General features: G+C 36.1%; 1 protein-coding gene across 3 annotated transcripts in view; it reads right to left on the reverse strand.

The window, feature by feature from the left end:
- Positions 1–4,183: 4,183 nt before the first annotated feature.
- LOC123681764 overlaps positions 4,184–22,850 on the reverse strand; it is a 45,986-nt gene continuing 27,319 nt past the window's right edge. For all 3 annotated transcript variants that reach the window (XM_045620044.1, XM_045620045.1, XM_045620046.1), the window contains exon 3: positions 4,184–8,627. In XM_045620044.1, coding sequence (XP_045476000.1) covers positions 7,842–8,627 — 786 coding nt within the window. In that variant the 3' untranslated portion in view covers positions 4,184–7,841. The remainder of the gene's footprint in view (positions 8,628–22,850) is intronic.

Genomic DNA, 22,850 nt, shown 5'->3' on the forward strand with positions numbered 1-22,850 from the left:
AAGGCGAAGTTACCTGGAACAAAAAAAAAATGGTTTGCTAGACATATCAATAAGATTTAGTACTCTTACTAAGCTCCTCCTCCTCGAAGCTCTATGCATTGTGTTTATTGAAATTATGTTATTTGTGATTTAAAATAATCAAAAATTACTTGTTCTATCTGCAACCGTCATTTACTTAGGAGAGAGTTAGTTGCATTGCAACCTTTTCCATTTCAATTTTCAAATTGAGAAAGTTCAGTAGTCCCCAAATTACTGTCGAGAGAAGATACCGCAATACAGGGTGATTCACGAAGACCGTTGTTTAAAATATTTCAAAGAAAGGGATTTTTTCATTTTTTGAAGCAAATAAGTAGAGGGCAGCACTGTACGACGACTTTCACGAGATTATAGTTTTACCTCTTTTGTAATAATAATAATGTGGATTATTGTTTACGGAAATTTTGTAGAAACTCCATAAAAATCGGCGATTTGTAAGAAGAAATATCTCTAATTTTGTTCTGTCAGCCACGTTTTGGTGTTCCCTCTTAAGCTAATAAGAGACTTGTTGCAACATCCAGTTTTTTCATTCATAATCAAATTATTCATTGAATTCTACATTGCTTTAATGTATCATTTCCTTATTTTTCCCAGAAAATTTGTCCGATATTCGAAAAAATCTTCAAATTTTTTCAAATAGGTGTGCTTCATTCCAATGTCAATAACTTTGAGATTTTTGCGTGGAAATTTCTAATTTTCTGGCTTTTATCAGAAGACATACCGATGCTTCTCCTCTGTTAATCAAAATTTTAATTGAACATACAGGGTCTTTCGATTTCGATGTCAAAAACAGCCTTAAAACTATTTTTTTTCAATGAGAACCTATTTTTTTATTGGTCAGGTGAAATCTACGTCAAAATTACAAACTTACGAAGATTATGACGAAGTGGTAGAGCGATCTTTTCGGAAAGCGTGTTACAAAATGCAGAATATGTATTTTCAACATGAATCTCTCCGATCTAAAATACATCACACCTTTTCGACTGAACTAAATGACCATTTTCCAGCGAGGTGTTCGGCGAATTCCATCGCTATTTTTGCCCAAATCGATATCTACGTCATTTTATGTTGTTCCCATCTGATGTCCCACATAACCAGTAGGCGACGGAGAAACTTGCTGGGAAAAATAAGTGAAGCACTTAGGGTAACGGGACGCTTTGGAGATAAGTGGAATTTTCTTTGATAAAACTGTCAATTTTACTGCCTGGCGATGAAGAAATGACGTTTTTACGTTACTATAAGAGAGTTGAACACCTGGAATAGGCTGGAAATTCGTAGAGAATTTACAGGGTGATGCAACTTATAGTGAGTAATCTTTACCATTGGATTATTTAAGGAAATTGCAACAATAAGGGAGATACGGGGTGATCAAACCAACAGAAATAAACTCAGTCATTCAATTTCATAATATGTGGAAAATTCAAAGAGTGATATATCTTATAATAAGCAATCTTCACCCTTGGATTATTTAAGTAAATTGCAATAAACTGTCTATTTCGTTCCATAAAAGAGTTACGGGGTGATTAAACCAACAGAAATAAACTCAGTTATTCAAATTTCATAATATATGGAGAGGGTAATTCACCTTATAGGAGCAATCTTCACCATTGGATTATTTGAGTAAATTGCAACAATCTGTCTATTTCGTTCCATAAGGGAGATACGGGGTGATTAAACCAACAGAAATAAATTCAGTCATTCAATTTCATAATATGTGGAAAATTCAAAGAGTGATATATCTTATAATAAGCAATCTTCACCCTTGGATTATTTAAGTACATTGCAATAAACTGTCTATTTCGTTCCATAAGGGAGTTACGGGGTGATCAAACCAACAGAAATAAACTCAGTTATTCAAATTTCATAATATATGGAGAGGGTAATTCACCTTATAGGAGCAATCTTCACCATTGATTTTTTGAGTAAATTGCAACAAACTGTCTATTTATTTCCATAAGGGAGATACGGGGTGATCAAACCAACAGAAATAAACTCAGTCATTCAATTTCATAATATGTGGAAAATTCAAAGTGTGATATATCTTATAATAAGCAATCTTCACCCTTGGATTATTTAAGTAAATTGCAATAAACTGTCTATTTCGTTCCATAAGGGAGTTACGGGGTGATCAAACCAACAGAAATAAACTCAGTTATTCAAATTTCATAATATATGGAGAGGGTGATTCACCTTATAGTGAGCAATCTTCATCATTGGATTATTTGAGTAAATTGCAACAAACTGATCAAACCAACAGAAATAAACTCAGTCATTCGAACTTCATAATATGTGGAGAATTTACAGAGTGATTCATCTTAAAGTAAGCAATCTCCACCATGGATTAGGGCAACAAGCACACATCATGACTCGTTTTAGCTTTATTGCAAGGAAAATTCTCAGGACGTGTTATTTCCCGTTTCGGAGATGTGATTTGGTCTTCAAGATCTTGTGATTTATCGCCTTTAGGTTTTTTCGAGAGGTTATGCAAAGTATCGTTTTTATGCCGACAATCTTCAGACTCTTGAAGATCCGTCAAGGTATTGGTCAGATTCTACCCGAAATGTCCCGGCGAGTCCTCGAAATTTACCTCAGAAGGATCGAGTCCTGTAAGAGATCATGCGAAGGACTGTCTATTCCAGCAATATTAAGACAATTATTGTGAGCGTGAGCACTAAAGTGCGTCTCCAGAAACTCATGTAAGAAAAATATCCTCACCTGAGTATCTCTCCTCTGAACCAGGACATCGATGCTATGGACAGTTTCCAATACTGGTTGCTGATGGTTGTCGATAACTACTCTGGGGTGTCTGCATTGCAAACAACAACATCGGACACCGGTTAGAGCTAAACCGAGTACTAACAGAAGGCTCCCTGCACCTATGAAGATATAACGGTGGTCAGCATCAGCTGCATTTGGCACTAGTTGGACTAACCCTACAATGAGGACGATGGCACCTATGAGGAGTGAACCCACTACCAGCTGAAGAGTCGAAACCTGAGAGAATTGCGTCAATGAATAACTGGTATTGCTGAAACAAGATCTTCTTAACAGTAAAAAACTCGTAGCCTTGAAGAACTCTTTAACATATGTTTTTGTTTTCTAATTTGCCATTCTTCTGTGAGATTTTTTACAAACCCAGAACTTGTGAGAGTTAGAATCAAATAGTAGTGAGTTGAGAAGAAGAAATAGTAGCCAACAGGTTACAGCTATAATTATAAGGAATTTTATATAGAACAAATTGAAGAAATGAATCTATACAAAAATGAACTGTAGTAGAAAACATCTTTATACTTTGGATCATAAATGCATAACAAGTTTTTCATAATAAAATCTCGAATTTCGGGAAAAAACGACAAAAGCAAAGTTATTCTCCTATGTAGTTCACATCTTGGTGGTAATACAAAAAGACTTTTGCAAAAGAGGCTAAAATCGATGCACTTATTTTCATCTTGTCTAGATAACAATGTGTGTTTGTATTCTAAATTACGTTCAAATCTTTCAGTTATTGGAGATCACTACAATATGGTACTATAACCTCGAAATTTGACATTTGAGGTTGAAATTACTTTTCCACAGATGTAGAACTCTGGCAGTCTATCGCTCTCATCGTAAGGTCCATTCGTACTGGGCGTGGGACTGGGACTGTTTGGAGGTAGCCAGTGTCCTCCTATGTACAACTGACTAGGTCTCTTCGACCTCTTCTCTTGACCCTTCCTCCTTTCGTGGCGAACCGCCACTGCAGGCATTGCTCCTATCATCCTGGAAATGAAAAAATAATTCCGTACAATTTTGACCAAAAATAGTTGGGTCCGAGATGAAGTATTGGAGGTATACGCCAAAAAAAAGTATTCCTCAATTAGGGTGTAACTGGTTTACCTTTTTTCCAAAAAATCGGGCAGCAATTAGACGCTATGTAGCAAAAGAGTCTCGTACAGCTAGTTGTTCTGAATGTCTTTCTTGTCGAAATTTGTTCCAAAATTTCGAAATCCTATATTTTATGGATTTTTGTTTTTTCGCATGAATATTGTTTAATTGAAAGGAATGTTTTTTTGTATTAATAATATCCTCTGACGTTAAGTAAAATTATCTTGCATAAACACATAAAGTATAACTCTTGGATTATGATTGGGGTTTACAAAGAACTAGATCATTTAGATAGACTTTATTGAAACTCTGCAATAGATATATACAAAAGTAAGAAAACATTTAGATTGCCAAAGAAGCTACTGAATATTCAAAAACAAATATCACAATTTTTCTCGATTATAATATGAATGCTTATCATATATATCATACTTGTTCCTTGAAGCTAAAGAATATTTCATCAGATACTAACTTCATGTACAGTTAGCACATCTACGTATAATATATAGTTTATAAATATCAAATTTTATGTTCCCTTAACGTGATATTTGAATTGGTTATATTCTATAAGTATCAGGTGAACACCAAGAACGTTTCAATGTATTACAGGAGGGATGATCCAGATTTCTGGAGTTTTACACATTTGTTTTGGTTGCGGGAATTGAGAAAAACAGTCTGAGCTGAAACGATAACAAACTTCAACATAATCGATATAAAATCTGATAAAAGATAGCAGGATATCAGTTTATATTTCAAACAAGTTTATGATGTTATAGAACGCTAGTTGAAAAAATATAATAAAATTATAATAAATTACAATAAATGGAGAACTCCAGGTCACAACATTCAACATTATTCATTTTGCTTTTCAACATCAAACATTCAGAATGGTAGAACAAGAAAAAACATTATTATAAAACAACGTCCAAGTGTAAAGTATTTTAAATATTGGTAATAATCATGTTAGAACATATCGGTAGCTTCTCATTTGTGCGAAAATTATAATTTATTGCACTCCTCATCAAAATCAGCCTTCATAAAAATCACATGATTACATCAATTATTTCCTTCGACAACACCAAAATTCTGGTAAAGGTACATAAAACACATAAAATTGATTAGTTCAATGCAGATCATTTTATGATGAGTGAAATTTTAAATGCTGTTTCGTCTAATCTTCAAGAAATCAAGAACTATCAACAATACAAAATACAGTGCATAAAATGAATCGAATCAAGTTGTGTTCAATCTGCATTACCTTGTTATGCTAAATAGTACTTTTTCATAGGAAAGAATTGACGATCGTCTTCTTTTCTATCACATAACTAAAGTGAAGATCGAATTTATATAGAAATAGCTATAGATCAAAAAAATCGAGAAGAAGTTAGTAGAAAAGTCGAAAAACGAAAGATTTTTTTTCGTTTTTTGATGATTCCACATCTAAAATATCATCTGTGCCCTTCTTCTTGATATAACAACAATAAAAATGGACATCAAACCTTTCAATTTTCCGTATAAACTATGAAATATTACGATCAGCTAGGTTTGATCGAATATACATACAAAAATTGTTGATTATATTAAGATCACAGTGCATTTGGAGTAGTGCATTCTAGAAGAAGCTATCAAAAGTAATTTTTCAATATGGAGCCAACTGGCACTCTTAACACATAAAAAAAGAATTCAACATCTAAATTTTGATTTTGATTGGAATTAGGTAATTTGGTGACTGATCTTATCATATATAGAAATGGCACATTGCCTGAACTTTTGGCAGCTCTTTTTCGTTGGTTTCTATATGGAATGAAAATAGATATTATTTTTTTTTAGAATTCACGAAGAATGCAGTCAAAGCAGTTTGAAAGCCCTTGGCCCAAAATCTACGGTTACATACCGGAAAGAGTCTAATATAACTCGAAAATATAGAGAAATTTCACTACAATCTTACCTAATGATTGTAAACCTGCGAAGAGTAAGGAACAGATTTTCTTGAACCTAGTATTCGAGATATGTTGAATTGAATTCAATGAATGTTTTTCGTATTTGTATAATTTCCATAGGTCAGCAAAAATCAAGCATTCTAATGATCAAAAGACGAAGGTTAATTTTTTCTTACCAATCATAACCTAACCTAACCTAACCAATCATGAAATTCATTTATTTTCGAAATTCCTGCCTTTTTTCTCAATTAATGTTTCCCCAATTACCCAATATTAGGTAATTTTTCGCATTCTGCAGTGTGGACTACTTTCAGGGTGAAAAATTAGGTCCCTGCTAGGGCGCCAGTTAGGCTAACGACGGCTCTGATATAGTGTGCTGCTCATATTTCGTTTAGCGTGTGCGCAATCGATGTTATTCCAGAATTATGCAAATAGAGGATGAGTTGATTAATATTGTGAAACATTTAACTCACGCTACGTTCGTATAAGTGCTTTTTCATAAAGTCTCTTCTGAATGAAGGGTTAGGGCATGAATGATTTTAATCAGGCTTGGCGTTTACCCCAACACAGCGTTTTCCTTTAATGCTTCATGAAAGGCGTATGTGAGAATTAAACAGAAAATCCGCAGTGTAATTAGTGTCAATTATAATTAACGCTTTGACACGCATTAGTTCGAATTAAATTTTTTTTTTATTGAAATGAAATTATCTCCTTCAGTCTAGGTACTTTTTATGTAGAGTTGAATAAAATTAAGGATTTGAACGTAAAGTGAATGGTTTAATGAACAAAATTCGTCCCCGTCTAATTGAGGCAATATACTTCTGAAGCATATTGAGAATCCTTGGAAAAAAACTGCTTTTAGCTATAGGAACTTTAGGTATGAAATGACGTATACCTAGTAAGATTTTGATATTTACCAAAAACTTCTTGTTATTGCATGAAATCTTCACAAATCTGGGGATATTCACGGTGTTGACGATGTGTCATTCTGATTGTGAATCGAATTATAGACGTTTATATTTCATCTTTTCAAAATTGACTTGGTTTGTCATGTAAATTCCACCGTTTTTCAAAATCCACCACAAATTGAAAAAAATTTGAAGTATGATAATACTTTGACAAGTAATCTACAGTCTGGCAACGATGCTAGAAAACGTTTTATGACATCATTTTTTACCTAAACTAACTAACTAAGCTTGTAGAAGAATGTAGTGTCGAAGGTTCCTGTTTCTTTTGGAAAGAATAGCTGCCGAAGAAGAACTTCTTCTTCAATGAGCGTAACAACATCAATATATATTTTCGAATGAAAAAATTCTTGAACTTATATGTTATTTGCTCGTTTCTGATGACATTTGCACGCATGTATCCCGCATAAATTACATGGTTGATTCGTGCTACAACAATACCTTAATCATTTATTCAAATCATTATTTACCCAAAGGCTAATTATTCAAAGTAAGGTGAAATGCTGAGGTAACACTGTGTTTCCTAGAAGGCAATAAATTTTCTTTCACCTGAATTCAAGACCAGTGCCAAGTGTATAAAGTGGAAGTTATGCTAATGCGAAATGATATCATACTCCCAAAGCAGCTGTTCACAAAAGGCACCAACAACTCTTCAGGATTTTTCCTCTGAAACTTCGCCCCTCTGGGACCAATGTATCAAGAAATTTTCATGAAGAAAAATGCTAGTTACTTTTTTGTACGAAAAATTTGAGACTATTAATGCTTTACTTCTTACGCGACAATTTCTGGTATTTTACCGTGTTGAATAATAATTTCAATGAAAATACACCAATAGAGCTGATTAAACCTGAAAGTTGAACGAATGAACAAACAGGCCTATGGAAATTATACTTGTACACGATTATTTTAACTATCAAATGTGAACCAAACGTTCATGTTTTAAGCGTAAAGCCCGATACTGCGCACGCTTTGACTGCGTATATCAGAAAATATAGAACAAGTTGAGCTGAGAAAATTGTGCTAAGGGTATTACACACTAATACTGCCTGGAATTAAAACTGAACTGCCTGCCGTTTATTATCAACTCCCTAGTTTCTGAAGGCGACCCCGGGCTCAGACTGGCCGTGGTAGTGTTCGATATCGTTTCTCTGAGATCCGTATGTCTCACGTCTTCCCTCTCGAACACGTCTTCCTCTAGGATCTTCTCTAAATGAGCCTCACCGTTCTGCACGTGCTGATTATGCGGAGGAGCGCTCTTGTTGTGAGGCGAATGGACAGGGGTTAGGTCGACACCTCTCTCCCTGTCCTCGCGCTTCTTCTCCATCGCTTTCCGGTAGTTCTTGGTGGTGAGACAACCGGTTTCTACGTCTCGCTCTAGACGATGACCGCTACGCGACCTCGTCAGCTGTCTTTGGACGTAATCGTTGAGGTCTTCCTCCTCCTTCTTACTGACTATCAGGTTTAGAATCAAAAGAAAAATCCCTATACATATGACGAAGATACCTGTGGCCACCAGCTCGTTCCAATAGCCTCCGGTGGTCCAGGACATCATGTCGTCCGGCAGCAGGCCGGAACCTACGAGGAAGAGGCCGAACACAATGAAGCAGACGCCGATGTGGAGCATGCCGATGCCGGAGGCCAAGGTGGGATCTGAAGGTGGAGCCCTGGAGGATACCTTCTTGGAGGGCGGGTGGTCTATGCTGTCTATGCTGCTGGTGCGGGACGAGAGCCTTCTCTCCCTCTCCCTCTTCTTGGCCTGTTCTCGAATCCTCCTCTGCCTCTTGATGGCCATGGCCGAGTGGAGTCCAGCTGAGCCGTGCATCTGGAAGGCACGCATTTTATCAGTCTTCATTTGTCAGTTCACATGCACTGCACACACTGCACACAGCACTGCACTTTAAACGCACTGCACTGTACAATGTGTTAAATAAGCACTGTAAAAATTACAGGTTGAATGGTAAAGGTAAATCTGTATTTTCGATAGAATTGGAATCTATCTTGGCAAAAGGTGTAGTAGTAGTTTAATTGACGTTTTAATTTGGAAAATAGATTGATAGATTGATAATTATATTTTTGAAAAAATTCAAAGTATATCAAATGTATTCAGTCAATATTAAGAAAACTAAGTACATAGTAATTAGACAAAAGTTAATCAAATTGGCACTTCAGATACATTTAACACAATTGAAAGATATAGAGGGTGCAGAATTTTAATTTAAGCTGCAGTTATGACACATTAAATATGTCAACGTTAATAAACGTTGAAACACAACAGAAGGACGATACCTATTGGATCATTGAACAACATTTCAAACATGAGGGCAAAGCCGTTAAGGCTATACAATTTGGCAATACGGTCGCTCGAGATGGTTATATTAATTTTCTCTTCTTCCCTTCCACAAACAGTAAAAGTCCAATTAGAAAGGAGAGGAGAGTACATTTGACATCCCTTACCACTGCACATCTTCAGGAAAATGTTTCAGCATCATACTCGTAGTTTCATAATCACTTAGCCCCTCGTTAGAGCTTTTTGTGTAGTGAGAATTTTGTATTGTAATTCTAATATGGAATGTATTCGCGCGGACAAAAATTGATATGAATAAAAGGTATTTCAAAGCTAACAACGGAAATGAAGTAGTTTATTTTTGCTTATCAAAAAGTTTCGTGTATTTGATTTGAATTTTTAAAATGTTTCCATAAATCCTATTGCATTAATGTATGTTGTAAATGCTATCATATTATCGGTTTTATGCTTCAGGGTTATCGATATTCATAAATTTTCAAATCGCTGCTGTATCGAGCGCGCGTCAAAGATGGACACTAGCCTTTGCATAAGGCTGGTCTCAAAAAGACGATCGATGTATGGGTACCAAACGATTTAACGCAAAATAACTTCATTCCCCGAATTTCCATCTGCGAATCGCTGTTGAATCGCAACAAAATCGACCCATTTTTGAAACGGTTGATGACTGGTGATGAAAAGTGGTTCACTTACGACAACGTCAAGCGAAAACGGTCTTGGTCGAAATGGGGTGAGCCGGCGGAAACGGTGGCCACGCTAGGATTGACGGCCAGGAAGGTTTTGTTGTGTGTTTGGTGGGATTGGCAGGGAATAATCTACTATTAGCAGCTCCCCTATACAACTGTTAACTCGGAACTGTACTGTCAATAATTGGACCGTCTGAAGGAACCAATCTACCAGAAGCGGCCAGATTTGGCCAATAGGAGAGGAATTGTGTTCCATCAAGACAACGCCAGGCCACAAACATCGATAGTGACTAGTCAGAAGCTCCGGCCTCCGGGAGCTTAGTTGGAGGTTCTTATGTTTCCAACTTATAGTCCGGACCTGGTACCAAGTGATTTCTTCTGTTCCTGTCCATGGCGCACGTTTTTGCTAGTGAAAAATTCGCTTCAACAGTGGCTTGAGAAAATCGATCGTCTCAATTTTTCGCCAATAGGGACGAGGGCTCTATGAGAGAAGTATAATGATATTATTTTTAAAATGACAACAAGTTATCGAACAAAAAGGCGCATATTTGAACTGAATCGGATGTTTCTGACTATGGTAATTGAAGCCTTGTTTTTCATGCAAAATAATGGATTTCTTTTTACTACACTTCATATTTCGCATTCTACTGATCCGATATTGATGAAATTTGGTGTGAATATTCAGGTTGTGTCATTAATGGTGCCAAAGAAATTTCAGCATTGAAATTTTTTAGTAGATAGTAGTGCAAGACTAAAAAAAAACTTACTGAGAAGGTTGATCTTTCAAAAACAAAAAAGCATAAAGCTACATCTATTAGTAGAGCATTTCGAACAATTATTATGCTTGGCCTAACAAAACAGTCTGATATTCCATTCTCGTTTCAGCAATTCCTAGACAATATTTCAGAGAAGACTAAAATAGTGTCCTCTTATTTCAGAGGACGAATTAGATCTCAATTTTTCTCACTGAATACCAGCCCTTATCGATTGATTGAATTGGATGACATTTTAACAATGCAATGTGAAGCAATTCATAGACATTCGAGAAAAATGGCTCATCTACGTCAGCCATCTCAAATAACTGAAGGAATGGAACAATCTTGGGGAGTTATTACTTGGACGCCTTCGCATTCAATGTCCCTGAATTGTTAGATGATGGTGTATCTTTTCCATTAGGAAAATTGGGACACTACTCGAGTTTACAGACCGTTCATAATCAAAGATAACATTGTTTTCATTTGAAGCAGTCAGAAGTTTTGCATTCTGGTTCGTCTGCCCATTTTAATTTAAAATCGACCTAGGGAAACGGTAACCCAACTGTAAACATTATGTACAGGGTGTTCTCCACCATTGATGCGACACTCAAATACGAAATTTTCGAATTTTTTTTAAAACAGTAGGATTAGGTTTCATTAGCAGATTATTCGGAAATACACAGGTTGTACCATAAAAGTGCGAACGACCAAATATACGTTACTGAATTTTCCTATTACATGGCATAAATGGAGTTTGTTCGAAGTTTCATATTTTTAAAACTTACCGTTTTTGAGATATTTCGATTTTTCATAAATAAGAAGGTCTTAGGAAAAACCTCATAATTTCGAAATGAACGAATTTATTTAAAAGATATTTTTAAAGTAAATCCTAGAAGAAAGGAGGTTAGTGCTGAAAATTTTTTCGATAATCATTGAGAACTTGACGCATTCAAATGTTAATATCGGGCTCATTCCGAATGGTATTTTATTTTTTACTTGGTAGCAATTTTTATTATATTCAAAAATATCCCTTCAACAAATCAGGGAATGTAATATGAGGTGTGTGCTATTTGTAATAAGTCCAATATTGAAAAATGATCGTCGTCTCATTTTGAAATGATCCTAAATCAAAATATTTACCAAACTCTGTTTTTTAGTATTCACTTTCAAATAAATTCATTCATTTCCAAATTATTAGGTCTTTCCAAAGACCCTTTTTTAGTTTATGAAATATCGAATAACGCAAGAAGTTTTTTTAAGCATATGGATCAAAATTGGATTCATTCATCTCATGCAATCTGAAAATTCAATGAAAAACAAGATGTTCCATAAGAACATAGAATAATAAACATAGATAGAGGGAGTATACCTAATTTTTACATGTTCTCAACATGGTTAGATTACGTTGTCAGATTGTGATATATTTTCAAATCCACAATTTTGCTATATCATTATGAATGAATATTATATTGAATGAAATATATTTATTTGTATGATTCCCGATTGAATATGCAAATTTGAATATTTGGAATCCGATATTTTTCCTAATGGTCGATTTTATACTAAACACAATATTCATTATTTGCTGTATCTACCTGCTGAAATTCAAGGTTTGGCAACTTTTGCTCTCCTAGTGTCATCGGTTGTTTCACGTCGTTAGGCGCGCTTAATGTTTGTTTTCTGAATTTCTGAGATACTAAGGTATTTATTTCAATATATTTTGAGTAAATATGAAACGTTGATTCACTATGAGATAAAGAAGAACATCCTTTGTGGAGAAACTCGTGAATTGAGTGATATATCGTATCACTGATATGTTTTCATTTCCGCGCGCTTCATGTCAAATTTGATATTTCATGTTGGGGACAAAATTTGTCTACTGAAATGACATATGCTCCCTCTATCTATGTTTATCACTCTGAGGGTATTCACAAATAATTAGAGACTGCAGCTCAATCTACTCTGTCGAAAAAAAAATCGAAAATTTCAGAGATTGTACGTAATAAAGTTAACATCCTGTATATAGGATTTTTCGTTCTGGAGAGCGTTTGTTACTTTCCAACAGAAATTAATTACCGGAACTAAATCAAATATAAGAAGAAGTGACATAAATTGGGGTATATAATTTGTCAAACTATCGAGCCTTGCTTTGAAACTTTTCTCTACGCAGAGTCTGACACGAAGAAACTTATTCGTGGAACATATTCGAAACTTGGAAAAGCTAAAATCGATTTTCCATCGCTGTTCTTCAATCTTGAAATGAGAACGGATTATTACCAAATCCCTAGAGCTTTTTCCGATATCTTATGGGCTCTTCGTAAAATATTCAGCAAACTGGTAGGAAACTTCGTTGTATGTACTTCCAACCACTCTTCCCACTATTGATCAGAAACAGATTCAGAAGGCATGGTCAAGTTTGAAGGAGAATTCGCGATCTATTAGTTTTACAGACTACAGAGGGTGTCCCAAATTCGATGCTCACTATATTTCGCTATATCTTATTTTCTTTTCGAAATATTCAAGAAATTCTAAAACTTTTTTTTCAGAAATTTTATATTTATATGATACTCATACTCATAGCAGATCATAGAATAGTTATTTATAATACAGAAGGCAGAAGGCATTGATATTCTTCCACGAGTTCAAAATTCAAAAACGAGCCACGAAGTGGCGAGTTTGAGCCTTCTGCATGAGTATTATACATTATTTTCTCTAATTCATTGCATTTTCATTGAAATTAATGAAATATTCCCATAAATATATTTTAGTGATTTTTGCATTGAAAAATGTTGGTTGGCAGAACTGATTTCTTTAAGGCAAATTGATGAATTGACAGATAAAGCCGTGGCGGAAAGTTCGGAGTACCAACATAGAATAATAAAATATAACCATGAAAACTGTGCGTTTCTGATATATTCTCGCACGATTTTGTTCTACAAGATGTGGAAGAATGAACGGAATAACCACAGAATTAGAGAAATTAAATACCCTTTCAGAGATTTAAAGGAGGATTGGTGTTTTTTGAATGAGGCTCCCTATATTTTTCACCCTAATCGTTAACAAAAGATCCAAATTTGGCACTATAAGAATAAAATCAATTCATTACCTGTAATTGCTATTATATTCACATGCAGTTGAAAATATAGCTTCAGCTACTGTACGAATATCGCCATGTATACTTTCGAAAGCACGGATCTAACTTTCGCAACGTTGCACTTTGTTATTTTCCATTTCCGGTTCATCGTCGGAATGAATGAATCTAAAAACGTTTTCAAGTGGAGAATCGAGTTTATATTTCAAAAGGCGAGAACAATAGTTTCAGTGATTGTTGATTCAACTTCGAAGCGTAGGAAAACTTCGAGAAAAAGTGATGAAAATCTTTCAATAACAAAGTTTGGCGGAATATTTGTGAACTTTATCTGAATAGACAAAATTCTAGGTGATTGGACCTACATCAGAGAGAATAATAATAAAGTTGAGATACGATTCACATCTATTATTTATTTCGCTTATCACGTGGCCTGACGAGTCTTGTTTCACTATATAAGCCATTAGTCTGAGACTCAGAGTGTTAAACATAGATAGAGGAAGCATTTGTCATTTTCAGTAAGCAAATTTTGTCCCCAACATGAACTATCGAATTTGACATGAAGCGCGCGGAAATTAATACATATCAGTGATAAGATATTTCATTCAATTCGCGAGTTTCTCCACAAAGAACGCACTTCTTATGTCCCATAGTGAATCAACGTTTCATATCAACTCAAAATATATTGAAATTGTAGGAAATCTATCGATTCCCTCGAAAATATTCGAGTTAAGTTGAATTTCGAACCAAAATGCTAAAAACAGAAGAACTCGTTGTTGAAACTTGGAATGATCAACTCATAAAGGATCCGTAGAAAGGCTTTGCTAACGGTCGAATGGAAAACGGCCTGAAAACCCATAAAAATCGGGATTTCAGGGCGAAGAATTCAATTGAGTTCAGTCCAGTCTACAACTACAACATATGTGCAACACTTGCACCGACAACCAGAAGAGTAAGTATTTTTACATCTGTTCCTGAGCCACAACGACCCAAGTGTCCAGCGACCCTTAAAAATGATTAGATCTAAATATCATCTTCTTCACATCTTTAGTGGGTTGGAAATAAATTGAATATGTGATTTTACCCCGTTCTTTTATTTCCCTTATTTGTCCTTGGCAGTGAACTACTAGTTAGTCACCGTAAAAGGACCACAGCCCACAAAATGAATATATCAGAAATTCCGAAAACAAACTTCAAGCTCGCCAAACGACGTGAAACAACCGATGACACTAGGAGAGCAAAAGTTTCCAAACCTTGGATTTCAGCAGGTAGATACAGAAAAAAATAAATATTCTGCGTACTATAAATTCGACAATTAGGAAAATATCGGATTCCAAATATTCAAATTTGCATATTCAATCGGTAATCACTCAAATAAATATATTTCATTCAATATAATATTCATTCGTAATGATATAGTAAAATTATGGATTTGAAAATATATCACAATCCGACAACATAATCTACCCATGTTGGGGACATGAGAAAATTGCGTATACTCCCTCTATCTATGTTATTTTCTCTATGCTATAAGTCAATCCTTTCCACTCAATTAATCCACGGATCGAATAATCCCTGACAGAAAACAATGAATGACGATCTGGACCCACTTGGTCAATCTTTCGATCATTGTCAAGAGATCATAACACTAACAATAAATTACTCCAGACATCTCCCATATCTGCCCCTTTCACAATATATCGATCTAACATCAATTCCACCATGTCATGCTGTGAACCAATTACATCAGTCAGCTCACATCCATTTATTCCAATTACATCAATTTTCACATCTCGATATCCTTGACACCACGAGCCAAACACGGAAAGCTGATGACATAAATTCGAATAAGAGAAAATCGAGACTTGAGCTTACTAGACTGAAAAGCTGTATCCCAGAACAAATGATGTGCGGTGCTGTAGCACCCGAGGCATATTTCCTTTTCTGCAGATACAGATAAAAGACGAAAATTTTCATGTGGAAATAGGTTTGTCCTGGGGAAGAGCTGTGGATAAGGAATTTATGGAATTCCTGATAAGTAGGGAAAAGAAGATATGTGAACTATGTGCCTCTTTGGCGATCGGATGAAAAGTTCTATTTTCTACAACAGTGGGTGAAGTTCAACATAGAATAATATAGTGACTCTACACCCGGACCGAATCAGTAAAAGAACCCCTTTTCTTTAAAATTCGACTTTAGTCGTCAATACAGTCACCTTCAAGAGTAATGGATGTACTCCAATGCTCCTTGGCTCCTTTAACTTTTTAATTCCTTTTCAGTGAACAGGTTCTTCTTTACTCTCCAATTTGGCTTGGTTTTGGTGAATTTACGACAATCAGGATTGGAGAAAAAACTTTTTTTTTCTTCGGCATTTGAGGATGTTTTTTCGAAACTTCTGCACTCAATCTTTTCAATAACGTTATGTTAAATTCGCTGTTGATGGTTTTACCTTTGCCGAGATATTCAATGACTATACTAAGCACCTTGTCACTTAAGTTTTTGGATTTTGGTTGCTTTGGATAGCTTTCAGCTTTCTTAGACTCAGTAGTGATGAATCTATATTTCATCCAAATCCTGTATATTCCCCTTAAACTGCTTTAAACAGCCTTTGGAATTCAAGGGTGTACATAACATAACGTTATTCGAACGATTGAGAGCAAAAAATTGAGACAAATGTCTTCAAATACTATAGAAGAAATTCTCTTCCTTATCACAAATTCATGAAAACCATGGTCAAATTGAAAGAATTGCGCTTCTTATTGCTTGACCACCAAGCTTATTTACCAGGTCTGGCTCCCAAGTGATTAATAGCTTTCTGGTGCAGACCTCAAAGGAACGATCCAAGGAAATAAATTTGGCTCTGATGCAGAAATGGTTCCTGAGCTTTTTCAAAAGCAAAGACGAGTCTTTCCACAGAAAAGTTATTGAAAAGTTAGATGAGCGTTGAAGAACATTTATGTTTTTATGATGGAAACCCTGTTTTCAATAAACAAAAACTTCATTTACTAGGATTGACAAAAGTTCGCTTTCTAATGAAGAGTGACAATCTAATTGAATTGACTGGAGAACAATACATTTGAGTATTTCTAATATATTTAATAGTAAATGTGGTGTTATCTTAGGCATAACCTGCAAAATAGCCGATATAACAAAAATGCAATGTATCTGAACAAAAGATTGAAACAACGCTCTTGCGCCAAAGAGTGTATCAAAAGAAACCTTAAAGGGGCGCGTATTTATCACATCACGGACAGCCATGCCACTCAGAGATCCCTGGAATCAGTGGAATCATATAGCCAGGGGTTTCTACTGACATGGGACACATGGGAGTGCCTTAATAACATAAAGCAACTGGACAGAGGGAATAAAGTGACTTTACTGTGGGTACCGGGGCATTGTGGTATTGAAGTAAACGAAAAAACCAATGAACTTGCAAAAAGGGCATCAAGGTTAACACCTGTTGGTGCTGAGTCCTTCTATGGGCTTGGAAAAGATCAATATGAGGCAGCGATCCAACAATGGGAGTGGGAAAATAGAAAAACCCTCTGGAGAAACACTCCGGGTCTTGCTCAGGCAAAGAAATTTGTGGTATTTTCACCGATCTATACTAGAAAGCTCCTGAAGCTACTACGAGCTGAGCTCCAAGTAATGGTGGGACTGCTGACAGGATACTGTCGGTGTAAATACCTTTTGTACCGCATGGCTAAGTCAGCAGACGAGATCTGCAGACTCTGTGGAAAGAAGGTAGAAACAACCGAGAACATAATGTGCAAATGTCCGGGGCTGACTGGCCTAAGATCCACTCACATGGGAAAGCCAGTTTTGGATACTCACGAAGTAATAGCCAAGGCTCCTAAGGATGTCGTCGGTTTCGTTAACCGTATCGACGGCCTCCCTGGGTTTGTATGAATAGGTAGGGTTAAGAACAAAAGATCAAATTGGTCGCAGTTCCCGGAAGGCTAACAGAGCGCAACGATTCCAATTCAGTGAATAATAATAATACTAATGGGGTTTGATTCCGCCCACATTGCCTCGTGCGTAAAAATAGATGAGTCGACAATTTTTTGTAATTGAATTATACAATAATACATAAGTAGATATTCGAAAATACGTCATAAGATTAGAATGGGGATATAATATGTAATTATAACGGGTGTTTTTTTTCGAGGTATATAACTTTAAGTTGGCATTACTGTTCAAGATGTCGACCGATTAACAGCTGTCAAGTGATTTATTCTCAGTTTGGTTTGGCAATTCATCATGAATAGACTCACGCCTGAACAACGCTTGCAAATAGTGTAATTTTAATTCGAAAATAATGGTTCTGTGCGGAATACGTATCGCGCATTACGTCCATTTTATTTTGTTTAGCGATGAAACGCACTTCTGGTTGAATGGCTACGTCAACAAACAAAACTGCCGCATTTGGAATGAAGCTAATCCTCAAGTGTATGTCGAAACACCGTTACATCCAGAAAAACTGACTGTTTGGTGCGCTTTATGGGCTGGTGGAATCATTCATCCGTACTTCTTCAAAAACGATGATGGCCAGAACGCTACAGTCAATGGTGATCGGTATAGAGCCATGATTACTAACTTTTTCATTCCCGAATTGAACAACCATGATGTCCAGAAGCTGTGGTTCCAACAAGACGGCGCGATTGTGACACAGCTCGTGCCACAATCGATTTATTGAAAGACACGTTTGGTGACCGCCTAATTTCACGTTTTGAACCTGTGAATTGGCCTCCAAGATCTTGTAATTTAACACCGCTAGACTACTTTCTGAGTGGATATGTAAAGTCATTGGTCTATGCGGATAAGCCACAAACCCTTGACCATTTGGAAGACAACATTCGCCGTGTTATTGCCGATATACGGCCACAAATGTTGGAAAAAGTCATCGAAAATTGGACGTCCAGATTGGACTACATCCGAGCCAGCCGTGCTCTAAAAAAAACACCCTTTACAATAATACATACAAAGTAGATATTCGAAAATACGTCATAAGATTAGGATGGGGACAAATTATGTAGTTATATATAACTCTTGAAGGTGACTATGTTGCCGCATAAAGTCCAGTTTTTGAAAAAAATTGTGGTTTTATTAAGTTAGCCCCAGCGGTTATTGAGTGAAGTGGTAAATTCTTCATTATAACTAGATTTCTTCATCACAGCCGTTGCGATACATACTTCTGAATCCATAAAAGTTATAAAAGTACTGAGAACCATCATTTTCGTATTTCATTCCATTTTGAGAGGATGAAATACACCATAACTGAATAATGGCTGGAAATATGCGTCATATCAAATAAAATTCTCCTCGTGGAATGTGCGATATCATCCAATTTATTTTTTATACTTCCATCGAAGTAGCATGCGATAGTTTGCAGTTCGACTCACTCCCACTTAACAAAAAAAATCCAATCCACAATTTCGAGTTTATATCGATCTAAATACGTGCATTTGCGGCGGGAATGAAAAGAGCTCGTGAATTTAATATGAACAGTAATTAAACCATCCACTGAAAATATTATGAGTTTCCTCATAATTCCTTTATTAAGGAAAAATTCGAATCACGTTCGCTTGTCGGGGTATTGATCTGTTTTTTTTTTTTTTTGGCTCGGAAGCTGGCAGTCTGAAACGGGAAATGGACTTGGCGGAAATATAATAGACCGGCATGTGTCGACGCCATTTCCGTTTTCAGCCAAGGTCTTAATAGGGGAATTTGTTAATAACGGTCCCAGTCCTAATAGTTTTTCCTGATTTTTTAAGGGCGCATTTCCCGTGAATGAAAATTTGCATTTAGATGCAGAACAACATTGTCAAGCTTCGTGCTGAATTTTATGTTAATCGCTCCACCAGAACAAGAGAAAATGCAAGTAGAATATCGAAAAAAAATTGCCCAATTTTACAACAAAAAAGGCGTACTCGAAATTATGGATTTAGATATGAAATAACAAATTCGTGCCTTGCATTAAATTTATAGCTGATAACATCGTGAGAACTATAAAAAATTCAAGAAGAATATTGGAAAAGAAACAATCTATAATGACAACGATTTTCACTCTTTTTTAGTACAAACAGTGAAAGTCCAATAAGAAAGAAGTGGAGAGTCAACCTCCGCCTCTTAAAGTTAGCATCATACTCTTGAGAGTCTCATGCAGAGTAGAAAAATTTGAGTAATGGCATAGACCTTTACTTTCATGTGGCCCCAAAGAAAAAAGTCTAAGGGTGTTAAATCACAAGATCTAGGAGGCCAATTATGATCACCTGTTCGAGAACTAACACGATCAGGAAACTTTTCTTGCAAAGTTGGGAATGTTTCTATGCTATTGCGGTACATAGCGCCGTCTTGTTGAAAATAAACGTCGTCCACATCAATATCATCCAATTCTTATTCCAATCATAGCTCGGTAGCGTAATCCATTCACCGTAATAGTTGCACAAGCCTTCTTTTCGAATAATAAAGGTCGAAATCACACCACCAGCCCAAAAACCGCATCAAACAGTGACACCTTGAGGACAGAGACTTTTCAACTATCATCTTGGATTTTCCTAGCTTCAAATGCGACAATTCTGCTTATTAACTTAGCCTCCGAGGTGAAATTGGGCATCATCACCGAAGATGATTCTTCTATAAAATCCGGATCATTTTTTGCATTTGAAGGATCCAACCAGCGACGATACGACTTTGCTGATGTTCTACCGGCTAGAGTTCTTGTGTTAACTTGTGTTGTCCTAAGTAATTTTTGGTGATTGTGTAAGAAGATGTGCCCTTGACACAATACAAAGGTTATCCTGTGTTTGTATCACTGAAGCTATGAGAACATGCGCAACTAGGGCATTGGAGATCATTACACATCTAACACCTCTCTATCTAGAGATAGAGAGAGTGGCCTGTGAAGACTTTCTAGGGAAGGTAAAGAGCCTGATTCTCCTTGACTAATTACTTACCATCAGCGAACCTTTCCAGTGACGAGATGACAAAGAAAATTAGCATCGAAAAAAACCCTCATTACGATACTAAGTAGAAAAGAAGAGTAGGAAAAGGAGTCGACAATCCCAGTTCTCAAAAAAATACCATAAATGGGACACATATGGTTCCAAATCTAAGACGGGGACTGCCGCTGGGGTATTCGGGACTGGTACCAAATGCTCAATATCGCTAGAACGCTGTCTTTCAGGCAAAGATACTTGGAATAGAAAGATGTGAAGAAATTAACCTAGCAAGAAACTATCAGAAATGTGATATAGCGATACATTCCGATAGTCAGACTGCAATTAAAGCACTGAACTCACATATCATCGATTTTATAATATAATATAATAACTTTTTTTACCCAACAGAAAAGTTTCCAGTAACAGGGTAACAAATTACATCAACTGAAAGAAAATACATGTGAATTCCCTAAAAAACTAAATGAAATGGCAAGTACTCCAAAAAAATGATAAATATAAAGAAGGAAAAATATATATAAAATAAACAACTACAATAAACTAAGATTTTGAGATGATATTGGAGTGCCGAAGAAAAGTCAGTGAAATAGGCAAGAATAACAAGGTCTTTTTAATCTGGGTTCCCGGCCACTCGGAAATTAGAGGGAATGAAGAGGCCAATACACTTGCCAGAAAAGGAACACAAACTCCTTTCATCGGCCCGGAACCTTTCTGTGGTTTAGACAAATGTACCTACAAGACAGATTTTCAGGAGAAGGAAGAAACCGAAAGAGAAATACTCTGGCGGAATCTTCTTGGTTTGGATCACTCCAAAAAGTTTCTTCGAATCTTTGACTCTACGAGATCCAAGAAGTATCTGGATCTTAGTGAAAATATGCTACACCTCCTCACTGGATTCCTCACAGGGCATTGTTGCCTTAGGAAACACCTCATGAAAATGGGTCTTACAGAAAATGACGAGTGCAGATTCAGTGGGGAGGATGAAGAAACTCCGGATCACCTGGTGACGGAATACCTCGCCATCGCTAGCCACACAAACCTACTTTGGACACGAAACTTGTGGAAGTGAGGAATTAGCCTCCTTGAAGCCATTCCAGATATTAGAGTTCATTAGAACTCTGGAACTGGAAGGCGAGCTGTAGATCACGTTATGGAGAGAATAGCTCTGAGGGGGAGCACAATAGTCCATTAGGTCGTAGTGAAACGGAACCTCCTTTATAAATAAAATAATCTAATCTAAGAGAAGATGTGAATTAATCACTCACAAATGTTTTGCAACATTTGCAAAATCATCATCACCTAAAATTGCCGTTGGCACGTATAACGAAAGAACTCAAATACTCTAGTAACGAGTGCATTATATCTGATCCTTTGGAATCAGCGTTGAATTTAATGAGGCGAATTGAATGTCACGAAAGTTATTATGTGGTTCACCGGAATATCCCATGGAAACTCCAGTTCGTTAATTTATCGGTTAGCTGTGAAATGGAAGCCCCATTTGCGTCGAAAACAGTAGCTCGTGCTTCGACATACATTATATGAGCTGGTTGGTCGCCCTTAATAGCAGTAAATCAAGCATTCTCGTATTCGTTAAGTATACGGTCTCCTATATGTTCAACTAATGACAGGTTTTGTTCCACACACATAGAAGTGATATGGAGAGCACGAACAACAACTTCAGCGTAGAAATTTGATAACTGAAGGGCGGTAATGAATATGGATTTTATTCATATGAACCTAATTAAGTATGCTTATCTTAAAATTTATTTGCTAGTTCTAACAACCAATCAAATTTTTTCATTTTGTGTCATATGAAGCAATTTCACCCAATCATGTCAACATTAAACATTGCATTCAGTGCAATTATCAACTATGACAACAGGATTGAGTTGAGCAACTTAATTCCAAATAAATTTCAAAACGTCACGTTTTGGCATTACGTATATTCAAAGTATAACAAAGTATATATATTCGAATAAGTAAAGTCCTCAGAGTAATAAACTTAGATAGAGGAAGAATATGTCATTTTCAGTAAGCAAATTTTGTCCCCAACATGAACTATCAAATTTGACATGAAGCGCGCGGAAATGAAAACATATTGTGATACGATATTGCACTCAATTCGCGAGTTTCTCCACAAAAAAACGCACTTCTTATGTCCCATAGTGAATCAACGTTTCATATTAACTCAAAATATATTGAAATAAATACCTAAATATATCATAAATTCAGAAAACAAATTTTAAGCACGCCAA

Source organism: Harmonia axyridis, chromosome 6, assembly GCF_914767665.1.
Source record: "Harmonia axyridis chromosome 6, icHarAxyr1.1, whole genome shotgun sequence".
NCBI lineage: Eukaryota > Metazoa > Arthropoda > Insecta > Coleoptera > Coccinellidae > Harmonia > Harmonia axyridis.